The 25,044-nt window shown below is 39.3% G+C and overlaps 1 protein-coding gene across 1 annotated transcript in view; it reads left to right on the top strand.

Annotated features, from left to right (window-relative positions):
• fbxl17 (F-box and leucine-rich repeat protein 17) overlaps positions 1–24,015 on the top strand; it is a 238,438-nt gene extending 214,423 nt beyond the window's left edge. Inside the window, exon 11 of the mRNA XM_085425861.1 lies at positions 21,625–24,015. Coding sequence (XP_085281987.1) covers positions 21,625–21,762 — 138 coding nt within the window. The 3' untranslated portion in view covers positions 21,763–24,015. The remainder of the gene's footprint in view (positions 1–21,624) is intronic.
• The last annotated feature ends 1,029 nt before the right edge of the window (positions 24,016–25,044 follow it).

Raw genomic sequence — 25,044 nt, 5'->3', positions numbered from 1 at the left:
GTGTCACCATTTTTCAAGTTTCACAGTTGTTCAGCGAGTCCTTGGCAAACATTTGAAGAAACTAATCATATTCTATGCAAACTATGGGTGACCGCAACAAACTGTTAGCAACTGCAAGGAGTGTTTTGGTGCAGCGACCAGCAACCTCCAGCAATAATCCACCCACTTGGTGGGGAATTACACATTATTCCCTTGAAACAGTGGTTTCCAGGGTTAACTGAACTGTTTCTAGGCCTGTGTGACTGAGGCCTGATAAATGTACAAACATAAGAAACAACCCCAGCATTAACAAATTAGCCGACTGCTACACAAGCCTTTTTGATACTCCCTAGCCCAAAATTATTTTTCTGTACATACCAACCAGGAATGTTTTCAGTCCAAAAAATAAATTGTTATATATGCTTACACAGAGCGGTCTGCTAATGTTAGTAGTTGCTTCTTGTCTCGTGCTGTATTTACAGTGTTGTGGACATATTGCAAATATTCAAGTTAATGTTTCCCTTACAAGGACTGTGTTTGGTTTTTGTTCAGCGTGTGTGTTTTGTGGAAATTTAGTGCAAATATCTGTCATTTGCTGGAAAAATTGAATACGTTAGATGTGTCCTCTTCTTGCCCGTCAGGGCTTTTCTACACTTGTCAATATTACATTTAGGCAGGTTGTATAATTTACATTTAACTATTCAAAATAAGCATAATTTCAGACTTCTGCCCCCACAATCTTTCACACTAACTAATGGAGTTAGGTTTCAGAGTGGGTCCTGTCAGTCTTACACAAACACAATCTTGTGTTAACCTTGACACATGGTGCGGACCAACCAGTCAGCTCAGTGCCTGAGCAGCACAACCCAGCCTGTGTAAATTTGTTTGGAATTGTCAAAACGCTGGGAATTTTAATGTAACAGCCTCCCTGAATGTCACCGGATTTAGAAAGTGTAGAATTCATTTAAGAACTGTTAACAGGATCCAGCTGGCTCTCCTCATGTGGAGCAGTGTGAAGGATCGATTTCCTTCGTCACAGTTTATACAAACGTGCTTCTGTACTGTATACATTTTAAAGCAGGGGAGCTTGAATTGTGTGTCTACTGCTATTTAGGGTGATACGAGGGATTTTTTCTTCTTTGTTTTTTTTTGTTTTTTTAAATCTGTTCAAACACAGACTTAGCACAGGCACAGATGTGAGTAAAATCTATTTGATTTCTTATCTAGTTTCTACCTTCAGTGGCTAAACCATATCCATTTTGTCCCACTGACTTTTTACCCCTTCTGTCCTTCTTCAGAAGGGCTCTGTCTGAAGGATTTCCTTTGTGTCACAGTGTGTTTATACACCCTCGAATGCAACGTGTCTGCGTGTAACAGTGTGTGTTCTCTGAGAGGAATTCATGTTATTTGCTGTTAACACAGCTCATAATGGAGCATTGAAATCAGAACCCCTAGGCTCGGGAAAATGGCGTGCTTCGCCTGCCTCAAATGATTACACCCCTCTGCCCTCAGGGCAAAATGACCCCGTTCTGACGAGGGGAAAGAATGCGATTGATCCAGACTTGCCTCAAAATAATCAAATCAATTCATTTTTTTCCCCCTCTTTCTGCTATGACTGTGCCAGTCTTTCAAAGTAATCAGACTCAGGGAAAAAGTGCCTTAATCTTCTGAAAAATGAATCCTTTTTGTTGCATGTGTCAATCTGTGTGTCTCAGAAAAGAGCAGCTCCTCAGTAAGTCTACTGTTAAGTGTTAGATCTTCTGTGTGGGAAGGAATCATCTTTCTGCATTCCAAAAACACAAAGCAACATTATGTTTTAATCCACGCGATGATTGTAACTAGAACACTATCTTCAGAGGTCTTTTTTTAACTAAAATTATAGGAATATGACAAAAGCATTCTCCCGCCCTAGGCAGAGACACAAGCACACAATAATATGCTAAACTAACACAAATCCACATAACTACACTCATGCTTCATTAAGTACAAATTGCTAGTATCAGGTTGGTGCCTTTTTTGCCATCGAAACTGCCTTTATTTTTCATGGATTCAACAAGTTGGTGGAAAGTATCCTTAGAGATTTTGGTCTATATTGATATGACAGGATCACACAGTTGATGCAGATTTGTCAGTTGCCCTTCCATGATTGAAGTGTCCCTTTCAAAGAAACCAGTTTGAGATTATTTCAGCTTTGTGACATGTCACATTATCCTCCTGGAAGCAGCCAGAATCAGAGAATGGGTATGATATGGTCATAAAGGGATGGATATGATCTGCATCAATACTCTGGTAGGCTGTGGCGGTTAAACGATTCTCATCTGTGGCTAAGGAACCCAAAGTGTGCAAATCCATCACATCATTACACCATCACCACCTGCCAAACTTTTGATACGAGGCAGGATTAATCATTGTTTTAATATTGTTGTAAATTGCCAACCTACCATCCGAATGTTACAGCAGAAATCAGATCTGGCAACTGTTTTTCAATTGGTAAGCCCGTGTATACTCTAGCCTCAGTTTCCTGTCCTTAGCTGACAGGAGTGACAACCGTGTGGTCTTCTGCTGCTGTAGCCCAGCTGCGTCAAGTTTCCACACGTTGTGTGTTTAGAGATGCTCTTTTGCACACCTTGGTTGTAGCAAGTTGTTATTTGAGTTCCTGTTGTGTTTTTGTTCTGACCTCTGGCATCAATAAAATATTTTCGCCCAGAGAGCAGCCACTCGCTGGATAGTTTTTCTCTTTCAGACCATTCTCTGTAAACTTTGGAGATGGTTGTGTGGGAAAATCCCTGTAGATCAGCAGTTTCCAAAATTCTCAGGCCAACCCATCTGGCTCCAAAAGCCACGACTTATTAAAAGTCACTCAAATCACCTTTCTTTCCTATTCTGGTGCTAGTTTTGAACTAGGTTGACCTGCTGGTATGTGATTGGCCAATTAAAGTGGAAGGTGAGTGCTAACTTTTTTCTTTTTTTTTGGACAACCACAAGGAAGTTTCCAATCACATGGGAAAAAGAAAGAACAAAGATTTTTACTGATCTGTACAGGGCCTAGTAACGTTCAGTGTGCTCTTATCTCAACACTGTATTCATATCTCTGTTAAGTTGCTTTTTTCTGTAATGGGCCCTCCTGGCCTGCGAGTTAAATTTTGTGTCTTCTTTCTTTCTGTATATCTCACTTTTGGGGATTTTTGATCTTATTCAGACTTGGTGGAATATTTTCTTTAGAAACATTTTCACAGCTTGCTCAAATGTACCCTTTTTTTTCTCATTTTCTTTCTTCCTCTGTCAACTCCCTAAACTTCTCATGTGCTTTGTCTCTTTCCTCCTCTCTTTTAACCCCATCTAGTCCCCCTTCTCCTTTTTCACTAGTTCTTCCCCTTCTTTCTTCCCCAGCTACGTTTCCACTACTTCATTAGAGTGAAAACAAATGGGCAGTCAAGGCTGTGAAACAGAGAGAGAAGCAAACTCAGCATGAAGCTGGACTATGGAAAATAATGACACTGACTGCTACTGGCCTCTTCAGGGACAGCTGGTGAAGAAAGTTAGAGTTATCATAGTAATAATGAGAAGAGGGGGAGGAGAAGAGAAAGTAAAATGAGGGTTGGCCTTGTGGTTAAAAGGCTAAACAAAAAATTTCACAAATGACAGAAACCAAGAGAAAATAATAAGAAAATTAGATAATATGGAACAATCGAGCGTGTACTGGGTATTCCCTTTACAAATTGCCCCACCAAAAAGTGTTTTGTGTAAGCAGTTTTGAAGTGTGCTTCCATTACCTGAACTGAGGTGGAGCGGTGTTTGGGGAACACGTATGAACACTGCTGTACCCCTAGATAGAGCAACCAGACAGACCTTGTTAAAAGAACAGACATCCCAATCAATATGGTCGTTCCACCGGTGCATCCAGCTGCCAGGGACTATACACTGATAGGCACGGCACAGCAATTTGCAGACATAAACAAGGGCCTAATTGTTCAGGGCCTGGAGGTTTGGACTGAAGAAAACAAAGATGAAGTATGGTGAAGAGTTAGGAGGCATTTTAACTCTCGTTTAGGAAATGAGAGTTTGGGAGTTCAGTAAAACTTTCTTTGATGAGTGTTGTTATTGTGAACAGCGGGGATCCTTAGTTTAAAGGTTTCTAATGCGAAAGGGAATTAGGAGAAAGCCACTGCGTGCACACTATCAAGTGCAAGATAGGGAGCTTCTCTGGTTCCTATTTTGAAGGCTTTGGTCAGGCTTGAATGTTCAAAGTGGAGAAAGTAGTTTGAAAGAGTCATTTGCCATTTGTGATTTTCAGTGTAATCTTGGAGTCTCATCCCACACAGAAGAGCTGTATTGATTGGCGGTCTTAACTGAAGCTGCCTCCTGATCATCCCTTCATCTTGTTTCTAAAGGGCAGGAGCAAGGGACAGTGAAGGAGAGAGGGTGAAATAAAGTGAGACACTGACAGAGTTCACCGAGTAGCTCAAGGGAATCTCAGAATTGCCCTTCAACAAATATCTAGCCAAAGCACACACGTAAACCTGACCTCACCTGGCCACACATACGCCCCCATGCACATCTTGGCCTTCTCACTATCTTGTCCTTACTTTATTTATTTGTTTTTTTTACCCCATTCCCATCTTTTTGTCTGTTTATTTCGTCTCCCTTTTCCTCCTCCTCTGCGTAAGGACAACCAAGGTTGTTTGAATTTTGGATGCTGCGGACATCTTTTGTTCATTCAATTAGTTCATTCAAGTAGCCCCCTTGTCTGTCTTCCCTCTTTGTCTCCTCGCCCTCCGCTTCCTCCATCATCCAGTGCTGTTTACTGACTACAGCTGAGGTCAACATAATCTCATGGAGTCATGGGCAGACAGTAGACAACAGTCGGTTTGCTCGGGGTACTCGGAGTTGCCAAATGTGATAGGTGTTTGGGCAGTAACTAACAGTACATTCTTTTTTCCTCATTGTCTCACAGAGGCGGCGACGGTAGGTTATCAAAGAACATTTTAGCCTGCAGGCACAGTGTCTGACTGTGTTAGTTATGGATTGGGTATTTAATGCTAATGACAATGTAACAAGCATCACTGAATGCACCGGCGTTTCAAATTTAATATACATCCAGCCAAGTTTGAGGAATGGGGTGGGACTGTCGCCAAGGAAGGGGCTGCGTGTCCTGCCTGTCTGTGTGTGTTTGTATTAGCAGAAAAGTACTTGGGCATTGACAAAAGCATTTTTGTGAATGGGTAAATGAGGCTTGTAGTAAGAGTGGTCAAAAAATTTTTTAGCGGGACTGATTACATCTGTCAGATTTACAAGTGACTGTGAAAAAACATCCAATAAATATTTTTTATTGGAGCAGAGTTCTTGTGACACAGGGGCGGAGCGTGGGGGTGGCTTACTGGGCTTAAGCCCGGGTTGTTTTGTCAGAAGCCCGGGGTATTTTGGAGTGCAATTTTTTCATAGTTAGATGCCTGGCTGACAACTGTATAAAACAAAAAGTACACACAATATTCGAAGCACATAGTGCACACTGTGGGAATTTACGACTGTGCGTGAATCCCCCCCTGATATTGGTATGATCCAAGCTCAGGCACTAAGCGACTGAGCGAGGGGGCGGGGCAGCTGCTGCCCGTCAGTGCGCTGTTGGAGAGACGGAGCCAGCCATACTAAGGAGAGCTTAAGTTTGACCAGGTACCAAAGCAAATCATTCGTACCGTACAAATAATGTAAATATGACGGTGCATCACGAAAGATTGATATCAAACTGATCACTTGACCAATATTACGTTACTTGCTCTTCAAGTGAATCAACAAATGGCGAAATGAAAAGCCGAACAAATGCTATTTTTTTTAGAGTCTTAGCTTACGTGTGTTTATTTCATATTTTCAGTTCTTACCCTTCCGACTAAATCGGTTTCAGTTATGTACTGAAATATAAGAATGGACATTCGAGGGTTCTTTCAAAGAAAAACTTAGGTAAATGTTATTTTATATATTATGCTTTGTATGTTGTTCAGTATATTTGTATGCAAAACAAGAGGGATTTCAGTACACAGCAGGATATTCACATTTGTAACCAGATATTTACACTTTAGGGAGAAAACATAAAACATTTTTACTGCACAACATCAATTTAGAGTAAACTTTTGTTTTAGATAAATATTGAAATATCTTTTGAATTAGTTAAATGTCAGAATAAAGAGAGACAGAGCTTTCTGTTTTTTATCACTTTCATCAAATTTAGGAGTACATGTACACTAAGTTTATTGTTAATTAATAAGAAAACTCCAGACGATTCCATTCTGAGCTGAAGAAGCTTCTGATAGGTTAGTAGAGTCCATGTGAGTAAACAGGTGGCACAGCTGTGGATGCATATAAGGCAAAACACAGAGCCTGTTTCTGTGACATGGGAAAATCAAGAGATGTCAACCAAAACACCAGGAAAAGAACTGTGGAGCTCCATAAGTGTGGCTCAATTTTGAATACAATTTGGTGCCATTTGCAATTAAGAAATACAGATAGTTTCTCTCTTTACTCTTAAAGTTAACAAATATGTTTTTTATATTTATCAATCTAAAAAAATAAACATTTAGTCTGATTTGATGTTACAATTAAAAAAGTGTTTGTGTTTTTATCTGAAGAGTTTGTAAATATCTGTATATTTGATGATTGTCAGCACAAAGAGGGAGAGAGGAACAGAGAGGGAGAGAGAGGAGCAGAGAGGGAGAGAGAGGAGCAGAGATTGAGATGGAGAACGAGGACAGAACAGAGATGAACAAGAGCAGGTGAGACACACATGTTAGTCAAATGGTTGTTTACCAAAAGTATCACCGTATCATAGGTCCTCATGTATCTCATACCTAGTGTTTCTTTTTAGGTTTGTTATTTTTCAAATTCTATATTTATTAAGTTATGAAGGCTTGTTTGCACAACAAGGCTAAATAATTATATAAACCTTTCTCAATCTAAATATTGTACTTTGGTAAAATTAAAAAATAAATGTAGTGCAGGTCTATGATGATTTTTAGTGCTACTATCATCTAGTTCTGATTCTGGTTCTGTCTTGGTTAAGTCCCAAGTAGTCCTGATTTTGAACTGTTGTAGTCCTGTTTTAATTCTGGATCAGTTCTTGGTCTGGTTGAATTGGGGTTTAGTCCTCGTGTCTTGATACAGCCCTGATTTTGTTCTGCCTTGCTGCTTAATTAAAAAACTAGTTTAAGGTGTTCTGCACATGTGATATATATTTTTCCCTATATGAAGTCATTCTTTTTTGAACAAAACTCAAAACAGAGCCAATTAATCTTTCAGTCATTTCTACCCCCCCCCCCCCAAGGGAAAAAAAAATCCCACATGCATACTATCCTTTTGGGCTAAGCCCCGGGTGTTTCAAATGTCTGGCTCCGCCTCTGTTGTGACAGCTTGCTTAACATTAGAGCTGAGAACAAAGATACAGATTTACACCATAAAAATGCTTTTACTGACAGAGAATCAAATAAAAGGCTGAAATCTGAATACAACATGTTTGTTTGTCCTTTTTGTTTAACAGAACTTGACTCCAGTTGTATTGCTTTTATTTCATTATTAGGAATTAGCCAGTAATTCAGGATAATAACCCAGCTGTAGGTGTTGTGCACACTTCAGCCTTCAAATGAGATCACTGAGTGCTGGCCACTGCTTTTTGACTTTGACCAGTTTACAGACGTAATCTACTGCTTGTGGTCTTTAAAGAGTCGCTATGAATTTTGTATAATGGTTTTCTTCGAAAGGACAGGGTCAAGCTGTCCTTGTTATTTATTTATTTATTTATTTATTCTGAATAACAAGGGAGTCATACAAAGCAAAATAATTAAACAAGGTAGCTCTGTTGTGATTATCTTTAAGGAATTGTGCGAGTGTTTGACCTCCAGTAAGCCGCTATGGAATTTGTGTTTCGTGTGTGTTTGCCAGTACCCAATTAGCTTGTTTACGATTTTAGAAACCAAAAAGAAATCTTAGTTTGTCCAATAGGTAAGCAGGAAGCTTTATTGTATTTCCAGTAATGAAAGCATTTTGTTTTCAGAGCACCATACTAGAAGTATTATTATTGTTTTGGGGAGAATTTTTTCCAGCAATGTTTTTATGCTCTATAATGCCATTTGAACTGTTTTTAATCTACAGCTCTCATGCAAAATTCTTGTGAACGTTTGCTCTCATGTGATGTGGTTTGTCACAATAACTTTCTTTATCCCAAAGAAATCATCATGTTTTTGGACAGTGACATATTTTTTGAATTTTGCATCTCTACACCACAACAGTGGATTTCAAATTCAATAATCAAGATGTGATTGAAGTGCAGAGTTTCGGCTTTATTTCAAGGGCTTTAAACAAGGCGTTTAACTTGGTAACTTTCTTAGAAATTACAGCCCCTTTTAAAAACGGTCCCCCATTTTCAGAAGCTCAAAACTAATTAAACAAGCTAGCGTGATTTTAAATAGAAGGATTGTTTGTAATACTTGTTTTTAATAAAGATGAAAATCCTTGCAGTGAATGGTTCCCTGAAGTGAACCCAGGGACAAATGTTGTTTTCTCCCTGATGATCTGCTAGGCCATTACTGTAGCCACCTTTAGTTTCTACTTATTTATGGGTCTCTGTGCCATTACTGTTGTCCTTAATACTTGAAAAGAATGATCTAATGGGTTGAGATCCGACTCCTTAAGAATACGAAGTGCTGTCTAGTCATTTTCCTGAGCAGAAGCTGAGCAGAGAGTATAAGCCTCTGCACATCAGGATACTCCTGACAGAAGTCACATCACTGAGTGTAACCAGCGTTTTTGCCCCTTGTTGTAAACTCTGTGCAGTTATATTTGTGAATGCATCTATGTTTTTTTTACTTGGCTTGGTGTTGTGATGGTTTTTGTTAAGCAAACAAAGGATTCTGCAATCAAACGCTTTAGTTATCTTCTGTGGTCTTTCAGGCCTTTTGGTTTTGCTGAGCTCGCCAGCACATTCCTTCTTTTTAAGAATGTACCCCATTGTTGATTTGGCGGCTCCTAAAGTTTTTATTATACTCTGATAGGTTTATTTTAGTTTTTCAGCATAATGATGGTCTCTTTCACTTGCATCAACATCTTCTTGGGCCTCGTTTTTAAAAGTTCCAGTGAATAGCTACCAAATCCAAGTTCAACACTTGGAAGCAACTCCAGATCTTTTTATCTCCTTAATTTGTCACGGAATACCAGAACAGCGAACAGGCATTATCAAACTGTTATCAGTCACTTGTCCAGGTACTTTTGTCCCCTTGAAAGAAGGCTTTCAAAAATGGCTGATTGTTAAACAGCAAATGCAAAATATTTGTTGAAGTCTTTGAATTAAAGCTGAAATTCTGCACTTTAGTCAGATATTAATTGTTTTAGAAATCCACTGTAATTTTGCCTCTGTACCAGGGGCGGAGCGTGGGGGTGGCTTACTGGGCTTAAGCCCGGGTTGTTTTGTCAGAAGCCCGGGGTATTTTGGAGTGCAATTTTTTCATAGTTAGATGCCTGGCTGACAACTGTATAAAACAAAAAGTACACACAATATTCGAAGCACATAGTGCACACTGTGGGAATTTACGACTGTGCGTGAATCCCCCCCTGATATTGGTATGATCCAAGCTCAGGCACTAAGCGACTGAGCGAGGGGGCGGGGCAGCTGCTGCCCGTCAGTGCGCTGTTGGAGAGACGGAGCCAGCCATACTAAGGAGAGCTTAAGTTTGACCAGGTACCAAAGCAAATCATTCGTACCGTACAAATAATGTAAATATGACGGTGCATCACGAAAGATTGATATCAAACTGATCACTTGACCAATATTACGTTACTTGCTCTTCAAGTGAATCAACAAATGGCGAAATGAAAAGCCGAACAAATGCTATTTTTTTTAGAGTCTTAGCTTACGTGTGTTTATTTCATATTTTCAGTTCTTACCCTTCCGACTAAATCGGTTTCAGTTATGTACTGAAATATAAGAATGGACATTCGAGGGTTCTTTCAAAGAAAAACTTAGGTAAATGTTATTTTATATATTATGCTTTGTATGTTGTTCAGTATATTTGTATGCAAAACAAGAGGGATTTCAGTACACAGCAGGATATTCACATTTGTAACCAGATATTTACACTTTAGGGAGAAAACATAAAACATTTTTACTGCACAACATCAATTTAGAGTAAACTTTTGTTTTAGATAAATATTGAAATATCTTTTGAATTAGTTAAATGTCAGAATAAAGAGAGACAGAGCTTTCTGTTTTTTATCACTTTCATCAAATTTAGGAGTACATGTACACTAAGTTTATTGTTAATTAATAAGAAAACTCCAGACGATTCCATTCTGAGCTGAAGAAGCTTCTGATAGGTTAGTAGAGTCCATGTGAGTAAACAGGTGGCACAGCTGTGGATGCATATAAGGCAAAACACAGAGCCTGTTTCTGTGACATGGGAAAATCAAGAGATGTCAACCAAAACACCAGGAAAAGAACTGTGGAGCTCCATAAGTGTGGCTCAATTTTGAATACAATTTGTTGCCATTTGCAATTAAGAAATACAGATAGTTTCTCTCTTTACTCTTAAAGTTAACAAATATGTTTTTTATATTTATCAATCTAAAAAAATAAACATTTAGTCTGATTTGATGTTACAATTAAAAAAGTGTTTGTGTTTTTATCTGAAGAGTTTGTAAATATCTGGTTTCAACTGTATATTTGATGATTGTCAGCACAAAGAGGGAGAGAGGAACAGAGAGGGGGAGAGAGGAGCAGAGAGGGAGAGAGAGGAGCAGAGATTGAGATGGAGAATGAGGACAGAACAGAGATGAACAAGAGCAGGTGAGACACACATGTTAGTCAAATGGTTGTTTACCAAAAGTATCACCGTATCATAGGTCCTCATGTATCTCATACCTAGTGTTTCTTTTTAGGTTTGTTATTTTTCAAATTCTATATTTATTAAGTTATGAAGGCTTGTTTGCACAACAAGGCTAAATAATTATATAAACCTTTCTCAATCTAAATATTGTACTTTGGTAAAATTAAAAAATAAATGTAGTGCAGGTCTATGATGATTTTTAGTGCTACTATCATCTAGTTCTGATTCTGGTTCTGTCTTGGTTAAGTCCCAAGTAGTCCTGATTTTGAACTGTTGTAGTCCTGTTTTAATTCTGGATCAGTTCTTGGTCTGGTTGAATTGGGGTTTAGTCCTCGTGTCTTGATACAGCCCTGATTTTGTTCTGCCTTGCTGCTTAATTAAAAAACTAGTTTAAGGTGTTCTGCACATGTGATATATATTTTTCCCTATATGAAGTCATTCTTTTTTGAACAAAACTCAAAACAGAGCCAATTAATCTTTCAGTCATTTCTAACCCCCCCCCCCCCCCCCCCCCAAGGGAAAAAAAAATCCCACATGCATACTATCCTTTTGGGCTAAGCCCCGGGTGTTTCAAATGTCTGGCTCCGCCTCTGCTCTGTACGCTGTGGTGAGGGAAGTATTCTTTTTATTGGCATAAATAAAACCATCTGTTAAGACACACTTATTAATATTGCATTACAGTTTTATAATTAACAGTATTACTTTGTGGACCTTTTGGCTACGCTGTAAAATCTAATTAATTCCTAGAACTTAAAAAAATTTGTGCAAACTCTTTGCCTCAAAAAAAAAAACGAACTAAATCTTACTTTAGAGGACTATGTTAGGAAAACTTATTCATTGTGAGTGTATGGATTGCCTTCACCTTTAGAGCCACTACCCTATATTAACAAAACACCTTAGATTTTAATTAGCTTTATTATATTTGGCCTAATAGGTTTAACCATGATGGACAAATAAATTGCAAAAAGCCTTTTGAGCTACGGTATGCTTTCCTCCAGTCTGCAGCGATAAGATGGCCGGTGTGGAAAGAAGGATTGGCTTGAGCCTTTTACACATTCCTTTAGTTACCTTTGTCACGCGTGATGGAGTGTGGGGTTTAAGAATCTGGCCTCCAGAACCTCTTTCTCTGACCCTGTTCAGTTGAGCCCCCATTCTTCTTTGTGTGTGCGTGTGCGAGTGTTTGTACTGACACCCTGCTTTTGAGTTCTGCTGCTGTCTGATATTGTGCAGGGATGAGGAGGACCAGACCTTAGTTGTCGCAAACAGTGCCTGACCTGGTTTTTAAACGCACGTTCAGAGCCAAGCGCTGCAGATTTCTGCAAGGCTTGCTTGGCTTTTTGAGACAAAATCAAAATATTTAAACTCAGACCTTCTTTGGTCAGAAGTATGTTCCTTTAAGCTTCTGAGCCAATGCATCAGTAGATCATTTAGAAATATTGAATCCTTCAGAATAAGTTTATGGGGATCTCTTTGTTCTCTCTCTGCTCCTGCGTCTCCTAGTTTGTTGCTTTCTTGTTTTTCCCATACATTCCCCACTCCCTCTTTCCTCTCCTTATCAGAGATGGTGAACTATTGTTCAGTTGTCCAGTTACTCGTTTGGAAACTTTACAACGGGGGCTTTTCCTCTGAGCGGTTTAAAGAAGGCTATAAATCTGACCTGTTTAAATCCAGACTCATTTAAGCTGTGTTTTACTAAGACCTGATGCACTGCATTCTTCTGCTGCTTAAACAGGCTTTTTAAACATTTACCCCAAATGTATTTACTGGTCGACTGATACACTGTCTACATAGGAACAGACAGGGAACGGGGGCTATTTGTCTCTCTTTATGGGCCAGGAACTAGCAATGGCTGCCACATGGCCAAAGAAAATGGGAAGAGATGAGACAAAGAAAAGAACCCTGCAGACCTGTGCCGAATTTATTGAAAACAAAAAAGGAATAAAATAGTGGGGCCATTTTTGGGAAGAAACATTTTTGTAATATAAGAAGGACCGTGGAACATATCTTTTCTCTAAAATGCACATTCGTTTAAATTATTGTTCAATATCAACCGTCAGTGTTCTGTTTCTTTCTCAGGGTCACGTTGCTACGAACAAAACAGCGCTCTGTGGATTACGCCGTTTATTCCATTTCCCTCGCCTGATTGCTAGAACCACGAAGAGTGTGTTCTCGCCATGACGGTCTAATACGATATGCATCTTCATGTTTGTGTATCTGATTATCGATTTACAACCCCATTCTTCTTTTTCCATCTGAGAATGTGAACGGCTGCGGCATTAGTCATCTTTACGATGGATTTTACTGTGCTGCTTACCAAGAGAGGGCCCAGTGTTTGCGGTAAATGCATATTTTACGTGGTGATAGAGTGCATTTTGCATCAGCGGATTAGTCTTAAAAAAAGAGAGGGCTCGCAGGAAGAAAGCACATAAGAGCACTCCAAGAGAGAGCAAGAGGTCAGCTTGACAACTTGCTGTCGCTTACATTCAGCCATCTCATGTAAAAGTAGACGAGCGGTTGTCAGTGTGCGCTTGCACATCCAACCCCACAACGTAATCTCATTTACTGCGCAGCATGTTCACATAAAAGGTGCTCTTTGTCGAACGACATATCAGACATACATCTTTTTGTTTTTCCCTCATCTCCCTCACCCTCTTGTAAACCCTGACAGCAGCGCATTTCCCATCAGGGTGAATTACACCGCACTTAGATCTAGAGGGCAGCATCTTTGAAGTTAAAATGGGGGAAAATATCATAAGTATAGGCTTTGCTCCAGATAGCTGTGGCTGCTCTCCCAGATGCTTCTCAAAGATTAGAATCATCAGTGAATAGCGATCTGCTCTATCATATGGCTCTCCTACAGATTTGGCAGCAGGTTCGACGGCGGGGTTGTACAGTACAGTGGATCAGGCCTGCATGGGCTAAAAAAAAGAAGAGAATCCCTCAAGGAGCCATATATCTAAAGCACCATTCCAGTCACTACAGGCCCCATCGTCTGATAGCATTTTTAAGTTTATGTTGCCAAGCAACAAAATATCATTAAGCGCTATATTACCCAGTCGGAGAGGAAGCAGCTGAATGGCTGGTTAGAAGAAGTCAGTGGCACAATTGTAACCAGAGGACTCCCCTCTGTACCTGCCAGTTACCTACAGCATATGGTCTGACCTTCATGTCAAACTTCAGCTTTGAGCTGCAAATACCAAGCAGGTGTGGTGATGTCATCACATCTCATTTCACATAACTCACAGCTGTGCAAAGGGCACGCAGCGTTGTTCAAGCTGAAAAGAGAAGGACTGTATTCGTGAACTCTGGGTATTTGCTGCGACAGTGTTTCTTTACAGATGGCTGTCGTTTGTAGGCAGAAAGATCTTACAGTAAGGCTCGCTGCCAGGCTACTGCAAGGGATGCTATGATGTATGAACGTCCAAGTCAGTGGATTTTTTTTGGTCCACAGCGTAGGCTCCACCCTGCAAAATAATAGAATAAATCTCAAAACCAGGACAAGGAATCGTTGCGTTATATCAACATAAAACGTATATAGTCTTTAATGTCCAAAAGAAAAAGAAACATCAGCCGTTCATCACAAAGTAAAATATTTGAATTGCAGTTATTTCATGCCCCATTGTATGTGACAGTGGGGGGGAAAAAGAAGAAGAACCCAGGTCAGGACAATAGCGAGTGTTTTCATGATTTCCATCAAAGCAATCTTGTTGAAGCTCAAACATTTAGCATTGCCACAACCAGCAATTAGGAAATGATTCAGCATTTTGATTGGGAGCCGTGTTGTGTGTGCCATGTTTGCTGAGCAAGTGGAGCTGCACTAAATTAGCATTAATGAATGTTATGGCCTCCCATCAGCGTGACAGGTCTATTCTTTAGATCTGTTTTAATTGTAATTAAGCCCTGATTAACGAGCTAGGGAATGTTTCATTCTCTTTTCAAGAATACAGCATAATATGTTATGAAGGCAATCAGGGGGTTGTCATTTTATCTGTTAATGAGGCTCAGCCATATGTCATAACAAACTTAACTTCTCTCTGTGTGTTTGGAGGCCTTGGTTAAGCTTTTCTTCTCTTGTTTTTTGTCCCTGCCATCTTTGCAGGCAAACTGCAGGTGTTTGTCTGCGAGTGGGAGGGTGTGTGTCGATCTTTTAAACCTTTGTTCCATCTCTCGACTTCTCTCTCATTTCACTGTGTCCACTTAATAAAGACAGTGAATGGCCTTACATTAAAGCAAGATATATCAGTTAAAATTATAGTAAAGTCTATGCTTGTGTCTTTTGGCGCCAGCTGGAGAATTTGTTAAAAGGATCCCAGACATGACGCCTGAATAAAATTTAAAAACAGGAAAAGGAGACAGCTGTTAAACCATTATGTTTGTTTCTTCATTATTATACTTACTTTATACTTACTTGCCAGGCCTGCAGTGCTTATATATTGTGAGCATAAGCCAAGTGGCACCCTGGACGCCGCTGCTTTAAATGGTTTGTACATGATCCCTACAAAAACATAATAATCATCATTACCACACTACAGTGATTAATATTATTTGTTTCAAGTCATATGCAGCAGCTGTGCGATGATTCTCACAGGCTGAAGAAGAGCAGGGATCTGTATGTTTGTTCTACATACAATAGACACAGAATCATCTCCAAGAGTGTTGACTTTGAGTTTGAGTCTGTCAAAATAGTGATAATAAATCCTGCTATATATAGTGCCATTGCAGATGCAGTAATGCAAGATGAAAATAGTTGGGGAATAAGTTTAATATTTACTAAAATCAATTTTAATGTATAATGTCTCTCCCTCTAGATTGGATGTACATTTCAGGATCTCTTCTGAGAAATAAAAGAGCTCAAGGTTGGATTGAAATAAATAATTCAGGCCAGGAATTTGAATCAATCTCAGGCCATTTAGGCAAACCCCATGTGTTATGTACTATTGTCACCACATTTTCTGTACACGACTAAAAGAATTCACTTTAACGATGCTATTGGATGTCTTAGCAAAAGGCAAATAATAGCGCTATCAGTAAGCTATTTGCTTTTCTATTTTTGGATCAGTTAAACTAAAAAAAGAGTGTGGGAGATGGGTTGGAGAAAATGAAAAAGAATTAATTAAGAAGAATTAAAAGTATTATTTATGGTTAATAAAGATTTTTATAAGTATTATAAAAACCAACATTTTATTTTTAAATACTATGGTTGTCTTAATTACTGCAAGAAAGATGCAAAACCCCTACAGGTGAAACTTGTCCACTATATGTATCTGAAAGTTTTCCAGACTACAAAAGCAAAACTTTGGGGCGACGAGACAAAGCTGTCTGAACCTGAGCTTTCGATGTCTGCTACGGCTATATCGGTGCACCAATCAGAATACAGTCTGATATGCAGAGCTAGACACTGACAACCAAAAGAAGTAGTTTGCAGCTCATGATCACTGAATAAGATATAGACTGAGGTCAAACTTTCAAATGAAAATATTTATATTCAAACACTGAGCAAAATGATGAAAATTCCTAAAAGACACATACGTGCTGAAACTAAACAAAAAGTACAGCAATTCAGACATGCTCAGATGATCTGCCTAGTGTTCTCTCTCCCTATCTTCTCCACCTTTCCTGTGAGTTCTCTAACATTATGTTTAGAGCAGCAGATAGACGTTGCATGCCTTGCAGAAACAGTAAGGGAGAAGGGTAAGCTGCATGTGTGCATTTGGGTAAGTCTTTGCAGTGCGTGCATAATGGATACACTGTAGCAAGAGGATTCAGGCTCTGAGAGTGGGCGACAGAGTCACGCTTGATGTGGATTCTGAAAAGTCCATCAGCTTATTTGCAGCAGGCCAAAATGACCTTTAGCTCACCAGGATGCATTCCAGGTACTGTACTTCCGATGGCCAGTCTGCCACTAAACGTGCTCAATTAGAGCTGATTTCTATACTGTGAGGCTCAAAGTAGTCCTTAGATAAAAATACTCAAGAATATTATAAAGCACATAACATTCATCTAAAGGAACTTTCATACTCACAGCAGCAGCTACTCTGACAGCACAGTCAGTCAAAAAAGATGGAAATAGTTTAGTCTCCCAAGGATTTCACAGGAGCAATGTTTTCACAGACCAAAACATGTCAGCAATTATCTATCCTTAAATTACACGTGATAGCCTAAACCAAAGGAGGGGGAGAAAGCTTCACAACACTTTTAACCAGGAGTGTGTGTGATTGCCTCACAAGCAGTGAGACCATGTTGGTGTAGTTCACTTGTTGCTCTGAGTTCATAGTTGGACACCTGTGCAGCCTCCGAGAGACACAGCTGTCTGCTTCTTCTGACCTCTGTGTGTTTGTGCCTCTGATCACGTTAAGAGGCGGTACAAGGGGAGACTTTGGAAGCGGGCCTTAGGCAGTTTGCACATTACTCATGCTTTCTTGGGTGCTTTTCTATTGGCTGAAAAAATATGACTAATTTTTCATTGCTTTCGTCAGTTTGGGTTGGCTGATCCCACATCTGCCTATAGCTAGAACCGGCCTAGTCTCCCAAAACCATAAGTACCTACTAGTTATAGGAGCTTGTGTGAGAACCTGACATGATTAAACAAGTTTCCATCCAAATGGCAAAGCGTTTTTTTTTTTTTTTATCAATCTTTCAAAAGCTGCAAAACAAAATTCACTATAATGTGTTTTTCCAGTCACTACTTTTGTGACTGTATGACAAAGTGGGCACATCCAACCATATGTTTTCGTTAGATGCTATTAAATCGCTGCAGATGAAGAGGACAGTCTTGGATCGTGTAATTTAAAGCATTTCAGGCCAACCAAAGCAAAGTCATGAAGGACCATATCCAGGTACAAAGAGGATGGGGAGTCCTGCAACAGATGGTATGACCCCTACCAAGCCCTAATCAAAACATTGTGTATTCAGTCTGGGATTATACAAAGAAGCAACTGAATACATCACAGAAACTTAAGTAGCTACAAGTGTGCAAGTGTAACTAGGAGAGAAGGGAAAGGGTGATTTCCACCCTGATTTTTTTGTGACACATTCAAAATGTGCATAAAAACAGGTGGCCTGAAACACATCCAAAAACATACCATAAAAGGCCTTGTGAGGGTAACTTATGGCCCAGCCAGCGATTCTCGTGTAGAAAAATACTGAGATATTCAGACATCTGCAGGAACTCTTTGATTGTTATCCCCTTTCATGGCTCGATGTATACTCCACGGCAACGCTTCACTTGTTCACTTTTATCTTTCACAGTACTTGAGGATATGTGATGATTTGCGTAGCAATTGGAATATAATATCTTATAATAATGTGAATTCTTTAAAGCAATATCCTGAAACACTGTTTTATTAAAGACTCAGCTTTACTAAAGTATCCCTGATCACAACGGTGAATGAGTTGCTGGAACTTTCTCATTTCCATTTCTCGTTTCTCGTTTGTTTGCCTGCTGATGATTCAAAGTGTTTTTCCAGAATTGGAGCTCAGAGAGTTATTTAAAATGACAACATCTTCTACTGTTTGTTATTGTCTTTCCCTTCAACACTGAGTGAAAAGAGAGAGCTGAGAGTAGGCATCTTGAGCATTTAACATGAGGTCTCCCCCTCCCACTAAGAAAAAAAGAGAGATGACATTAAGAATTCCTTTTTTGACCCTGTGCTTGTTGTGATTTTATTACATTAGTCTTGTAACACTGCTTTCCTAAAAGACTCTGGGTTTTGGCATCAAGCACCTTAACTTCAGCTCGCTTGTTTGTACTTTGGCAGTCAAAGGGAAGACTAACAGGATGTTGTTGCCTTTTAGTCTTATTGGATTTACTTGTTTTATGCAGAGTTTCCATCCACCTTCTGTGAACCAGGAGACATTGGTGGTCTCCCGGCTCATTCATTCTTTTCAGCAGATTTAGAGAAATAAATTAACTCTGTCTGTCTTGCATTTGTCTTTCCATTGTTTTGTCACTATAAATTGCTGATTTCCACTGCTTAAGAAGTTTGTATTCAATGAAGAACAATAATGAATTAGACAGATATAATGACACCCAGAAGAGATCATAACCCAAGCAAGAGTCAGGGAACTGTGACGATGCAAGACTCTTGTGATACTAAACACAGACACCAACGGGCGTTTGGCCGTTAAGCTCAGGGAAATTGTGAAACTTGTTTTGTCACTGGCAACATCAGATGACTGTGTCGTCAACATGTGTGTAAGTGTTTATACATGATTTCCCCTGGAAAGTGTCATGCTCACGGGTGGGTAGGGGGGGTTGGTTCTGGGTGGGTTGCGGTTAACCCCTCAAGGTCTCTAGGGTTACTGTGCCTCTGTTCTTTGTCATATTCTCAGGCTTTCTCACTCTTGGCTCTAAGTGGCCCGACAGTGTTTGACTGGCAGAGAAGTGCTAGAGTAGCTATTAGCTCCTTGTCTTTCTTGTCCTCTGAGAACATGAGGGCCTTATTAGCCTGGTGATCTCAGCTGTCCACTGGTGCTTCACCCATAACGACAGTCTAGCTGTATGTGCATATGAGCACGCACACGGCATGCTCCTACAGAATCAGCTATCGTTCATAGTAGTTCAGTACACAATTTGTACAGGGCACTAAGAGGCCAAGCAGGGTTTCTGCTAGTCTTAATTAGGTCATTAACCATATTTTTATTTAATCAATTTAATAGTTTATTGGACCTAAAACCATATTTCTGTTAAATGTATATCCTTGTAAGCTTTTATTTTAAAGAATAAACCAACAACCTCCTGGAAATCTATTCTGAAATGGGGTAAGTGATCGCACAAATCATGGCACCTCCAACCTGGACAATAGTCAAAATTTATCATTACTGTTTATCATTTTATAGCTTAAATGTATTTATATTATACATTTATTAAGTGCTTGTAAAAAATGAATTGCTACCAAAAAAGAGTTGTATTTAACCAGAAGTTCAAGTCAGCAATTGGCTGTGTCCTAATAACCTTTACGGGAATCTTAAAGGCTTTTTTCTCTGTCCAAAGAAAGTTGTCTATGTATTCATTTTACAACAGTTTTTTTTTTTGCTCTTTATCCTCCTGTCCATGGAGGAAATTCTATAATCCTCTCGCAAATCACTTGCTTTTAACTGAAAACAACCGGAACAAAGTCTGCTGCACTGAATCTGTAGAAGAAAACACTTGCTTATATCTCACTAGTATCAGGTTGGACCTTTATCAGAAATTTGGGGGAATATTGACATGAAGGCATCACACGGTTGCTGCAGATTTGATAGCTGCACATCCAAAATTGTATCCTGGGTACACTGTAGTCAGGAATGATGGACATTGTCAACAACCTACTCGGGTAGGCTTTTCAAACAGTGTTCAGTTGGTACTAAGAGGCCCAAATTGTACCCACACATTACGCCACCGCTGCCAGCGTGAACCACTGATACAAGGCAGAATAGATCCATGCTTTCATGTTGTTTATGCCAAATTCTGACTCTACCATCTGAATATCATAGCAGACTCATCAGACCAGGCAACATTTCTCTATTCTGTTGGTCAATTTTAGCGAGCCCATGTGAATAGCAGCCTCAGTTACTCATTCTTAGCTGACTGGAGTGGCACCCGGTGTAATCTTCTGCTGCTGTAGCTCATCTGCTTTAAGGTTCCCCGTGTTGTGTGTTCAGAGATACTCTTCTGCATACTTCAGTTGTAACAAATGCTTATTTAAATTACTGTTGGCCTCCTATCAGCTTGAAGCATTCTGACCTCTGGCATCATCACGGCATTTTCAACCAGAGAGCTGCCAGTCACAGGATATTTTCTTTTTTTTAGGCTAGAAAAGAAATACTGTCTGAGGAAATGTTTGTACGTCACTTCTTCAGTAACTTCAAAATGAATCCATTTGATGTGACTTGTTTTTCCTGAAGCCTGTAAGCATATATTTTTAGACAGGAGGACTATACTTTTTTTTTTTATCCTCCATCACTGCCACTGAAAATACATTATTAAGTGATTGAATGGAAATATTGAAAGACATTAGTGCTGCAAACAAAAGCTAGTCTACATATCTACGACTTCTCCTGTTTTCTTTCATTAATAAAACTACGATCATATCATTAAGGTGGACTTAGATCCCAAGGGCTAGTGAATGCCTTTGGTAGCATTTTGAAAAGGAGAAGGAAAAAAATGACACAGTGCACATTTACATTTTGTTTATCCAAGGTTTTATAATATTGCATACTGAGTGAGACTAAAGAAGCATTTCTCTAAGGTCTTTCTGTTCCAGCCATCATAGCAGACTAAACTTCAGTAATACTACAACTAAGGATGATGTCAAGAACTGTAGCATCCATCCTACTACTGTGCAAAGCACGGGTGGGGGAACTTCAGGGCTCAAGGGCCTGTGTCCTGCAGGTTTTAGACATGTCCAGCTGATTTAAATGGCTACATAATCCCTCAACATGTCTTTAAGTTCCCCAGAGGCCTGGTAATGAACTAATCATTTGATTCAAGTGTGCTGACCCAGAGTTATATCTAAAATCTACAGGACACCGGCCCTCGAGGCCTGGAGTTCCCCACCCTTGGTGTAAAACAACTATAAACCCACCACCATCTGAATAGACAGAATTCCAATACTAAAATTTTTGCGTTGGACTTTAACTCTTTATTATTTCGGTGATGTGCTCAAACATAAGCTGGCTCCTTAAACCGGAACTTTAAAAATGTAAGATTGATAGAAGCAACAGTAGTGTGTTAGAAGGTCTAAAGCTAAGACAAAACACGATCATATGTTAACAGCGCATGTCTTTGTGTTCGTATTTGCAGGTCAACGAGGAGACAGTGGAGAGGCTGGTGGTCCAGTACCCTCACATTGTGTTCAGCACAGTGATGCAGGACTGCAAGAGAACCCTGGAGAGAGCTTATCAAATGGGCTGGAGTCCCAACACATCAAACACTTCGTAGCTACTGCTGGATCACACAGACACGCTCAACAAACACACGCACACATAAGCACATAAAACACATTTGCTATACAAAGGCCCTTTTTTGTATACGCACACAAAATGCGAAGCTCAGTCATGTTTGCTTCTCATTGACTGTTCAAACATGCATGTGAACATGTAGCTACACACTCACAGACACAAAGTCTGAGTCCATTAGTTTTATTTGAAGCAAATCTCTTCAGTATGAGATTTTACAATTCAGTCAGGCGATGTAGTGATATCTGCTCTAGGCAAAGGTAAGGAGTATCACTCATACCGTTTCACTTCTCTGTATCGTGGTGGGGTGATTAGAGGTAAAGTTGCAAGGCTAAAGCTTTGGTCTTGAATAAAAAGATTCAGACAATAAACATTCAGAAACCACTGGACCAGAATTATTTTAGTGAAATAACTTCAAAACAGAAAAATTAATTCACCAACCAGAACTGGTGATCTACACTGCACCTCTGTCGCCCCAGGAGGCATCATCTTACTGCCTCAGAGCAGACAACAACTGAACGGCCAGGACCTCAGACCTCACTTAAGGTTATTTGAAATTAGTTACGTTTATTTTGTCCACTTGAAACTTTTTTTTTCGTTCTTGGATGTTCAGTACAGTATTAAAAGCGCCTGCAGACTTGTACAAGTACACTTGGTGAGATTTTTGGCAAGGACAGAGCTCTTTGCAGTGATTCAGTATGCACATTGTTATCATACAAAAGGACGATTCACTCCAGAAGAAGTCAGAACTGTGGAAAATTTATGGCAAGAAGAAAGCATTGAAATGTGCATGTTTGCAGTGAGATCGTGACCTTACTGTCTCAGCAGGATATGGAGCATTTTGAAATGTGAAGATGAAATTGGCATCCGTTTTACCTGGAATCAAGTGTGCTCTATTTCCGTGCACGAAACGGAGCGTTATGTTGAGAAATTTAACAGTGCTTGAAATAGTAGTTGCCTTTACCCAAAAATGATGGGCCATATTATAAGAATATTAACCACAGTCATCATGATAATTAAGCGAAAGTGTTAAGCCTTAAGTGGTTTGCAAATGCCATCCAATTATAGAAATCATATTAGATTTTATTGGAAAAAAAAAAGACAAGTCAACACATTAAATGTTGTAACTGAGAAATGCTCATTTTGAATTGGGTATCAGTAGGGGGAGGGAAAAGTTGAGATTTGGGAAACAGAATGTAGCCCACACTTTTGGCTCATTAGTGCATAGTTTAATAGCCAAAATCCTCCGATTGTATAAGGATGCATTAGTGCACATGGTATGGTGGTTACACCCCTCTGAAGTCACTTTAAATGCTGAATATATGCAAGTTTTTCCAGCAACATGTGCCATCCCAACAAGGACTTTTCAGTGAATGGTTTGCTTATTTCAGCAAAACAATGACAAACCATTTTCTGCATATATTGCAACAGCATGGCTTCGTAGTCAGAGCGTGTCTGCTGACTGATCTGTCTGCAAGCCAGGTCTGCCAATTTGGCATGAAATTCAAAGTCGTAATATATTTTTCAATATACAGCATAATTTCTCAATTTCAACATTTGATACAATGTCTTAGTTCTATTTTAAATGTTTCACTTAGCATCTCAACTTTTTTTTGAAGTGTATGTGATTTCATATATACATATATATATATACATATATATATAAATAAATACTGTGTGGGGTTTACTTATTGGAATATTGGTTTTGAGCATATACTTGTAACATTTGCTATGTAGCAACGAGCAGTTTCTCTTTCTTAGTTGTGTAGGATGCAAAGAAAAGAAAAAACTGGCTTGGGCCTAACACCAGAGTGAGAAGAAGTTGCAAGGTGAGAATCATCGTTTTCATCCATTCTTTAGAAATTCAGCAATGTACATTTAAAAATGCAAATATTTTTCTATGGTGTGAAGCAGCTCGGGGCTCAGCCTCCAAGTCACTCTGATATGAACAATAGCTTACTGAGGTTAGAATTTAGAGTATTACTGTAAACTTTCAACAGCACATAGCGAATTCAGACAATTTAAAAACATGTTCATTTTATTCGTGTCAGGATTTGTAGACTTTAACTGACGGAGGGTTTCTCCCTCGATCTGCTTTTGTTTTATTTCTGTTCTTTTGTAATCCCCATATGCACTTCCTTCTCTGCTAGATGTTGACACACTTGATTCCTGATTTGTTAAGGCAACCGTAAATGACTGGATTTACATAAAGATGAATAAAACACTACTACTTCAAGCTTTTTTTCCCCCCCTCATTTCTTTCTGTATGTCTGGAATTGAGTCAGGTCAGGAAAGGAATATTCAGAACGCCAGTGGAACACTTTTCCGCTCATTTTACAACATCTGTTGAGCACTTAAACATTTTTTCCATCAGGATTTCCAGACCCTTTATTATATGAGTTGCATATCAACAAAAAGGGCATACTATTTATAATGCTAGAATGGTGAAATTTAACACAAACTGCATTCTGAGGTAAAATGCAAATAGGGATACCAGCATGTTTTTCTTTGGAACCTAAGGCCTTGGAATGTATGAGTATGACATACCAAAGCCTCTGTATTTTTAGAAATAAAGATGTTTTCAACCCTAAACTGTGCTTCGATCATCTCTTTTCTACTGAGCACCCGAACAAATAATAAACCTGCATTTCCACTGGGATAGACTTTCAAGTTCGGCACTTTGGACAGAATTTTTACATCTGAGACAAAGTGAGGATGCATCAGCTTGCTGCCCAGCAGGACAGCAAAGGACTCAAAGAGCTAAGAAGATGTCACTCAATATGTCCCCCTCTTATAAAGGCCTGTTTTACTGTTCAGTGTGTTTCGTGTTCAGTGATTAAACACCGGAGATGGCATCAAAAAGGATACAAAGGCTGGTTCTTCCCAGATGGATTATTTGTGTTGTCAACACAATTTGTATCAACTTGAGGCTCTGTTCACTTGATTATCAGCTAAATGACTTTTCATAATCTGAATAAACACATAGGGAGCTGTTTTATCAGGTTTTGTTTACCTTTTGTTTTTGTTATGTTGAGAAGACTGTACTGTGCAAAAGTCTTTTGATTTTTTTGTTTTTTTTGTTTGAAGTGGCCTTGAGCCTTTCTGAAGATTTTTCAAGATTGTTGTTGGCTGCTTTTTCAGTCCAGTCTTTTAGAGCATGGTTACTTTATTTGCTTAGTCACTTAACACTGACCTATCAATCATTCAAGCATAGAATAAGTCAAGGGATCAGCCAATTCTGTCTGCAGAAAACTTAAAGAACCGA

The sequence above is a fragment of the Rhamphochromis longiceps genome, linkage group LG12 (assembly GCF_057381845.1).
Source record: "Rhamphochromis longiceps isolate RC_006_pf linkage group LG12, R_longiceps_female_GT1.1, whole genome shotgun sequence".
In the NCBI taxonomy this organism is placed as follows: domain Eukaryota; kingdom Metazoa; phylum Chordata; class Actinopteri; order Cichliformes; family Cichlidae; genus Rhamphochromis; species Rhamphochromis longiceps.
Note: the sequence above shows the minus strand (reverse complement) of the source record. Positions and strands in the feature narration are given on the sequence as shown.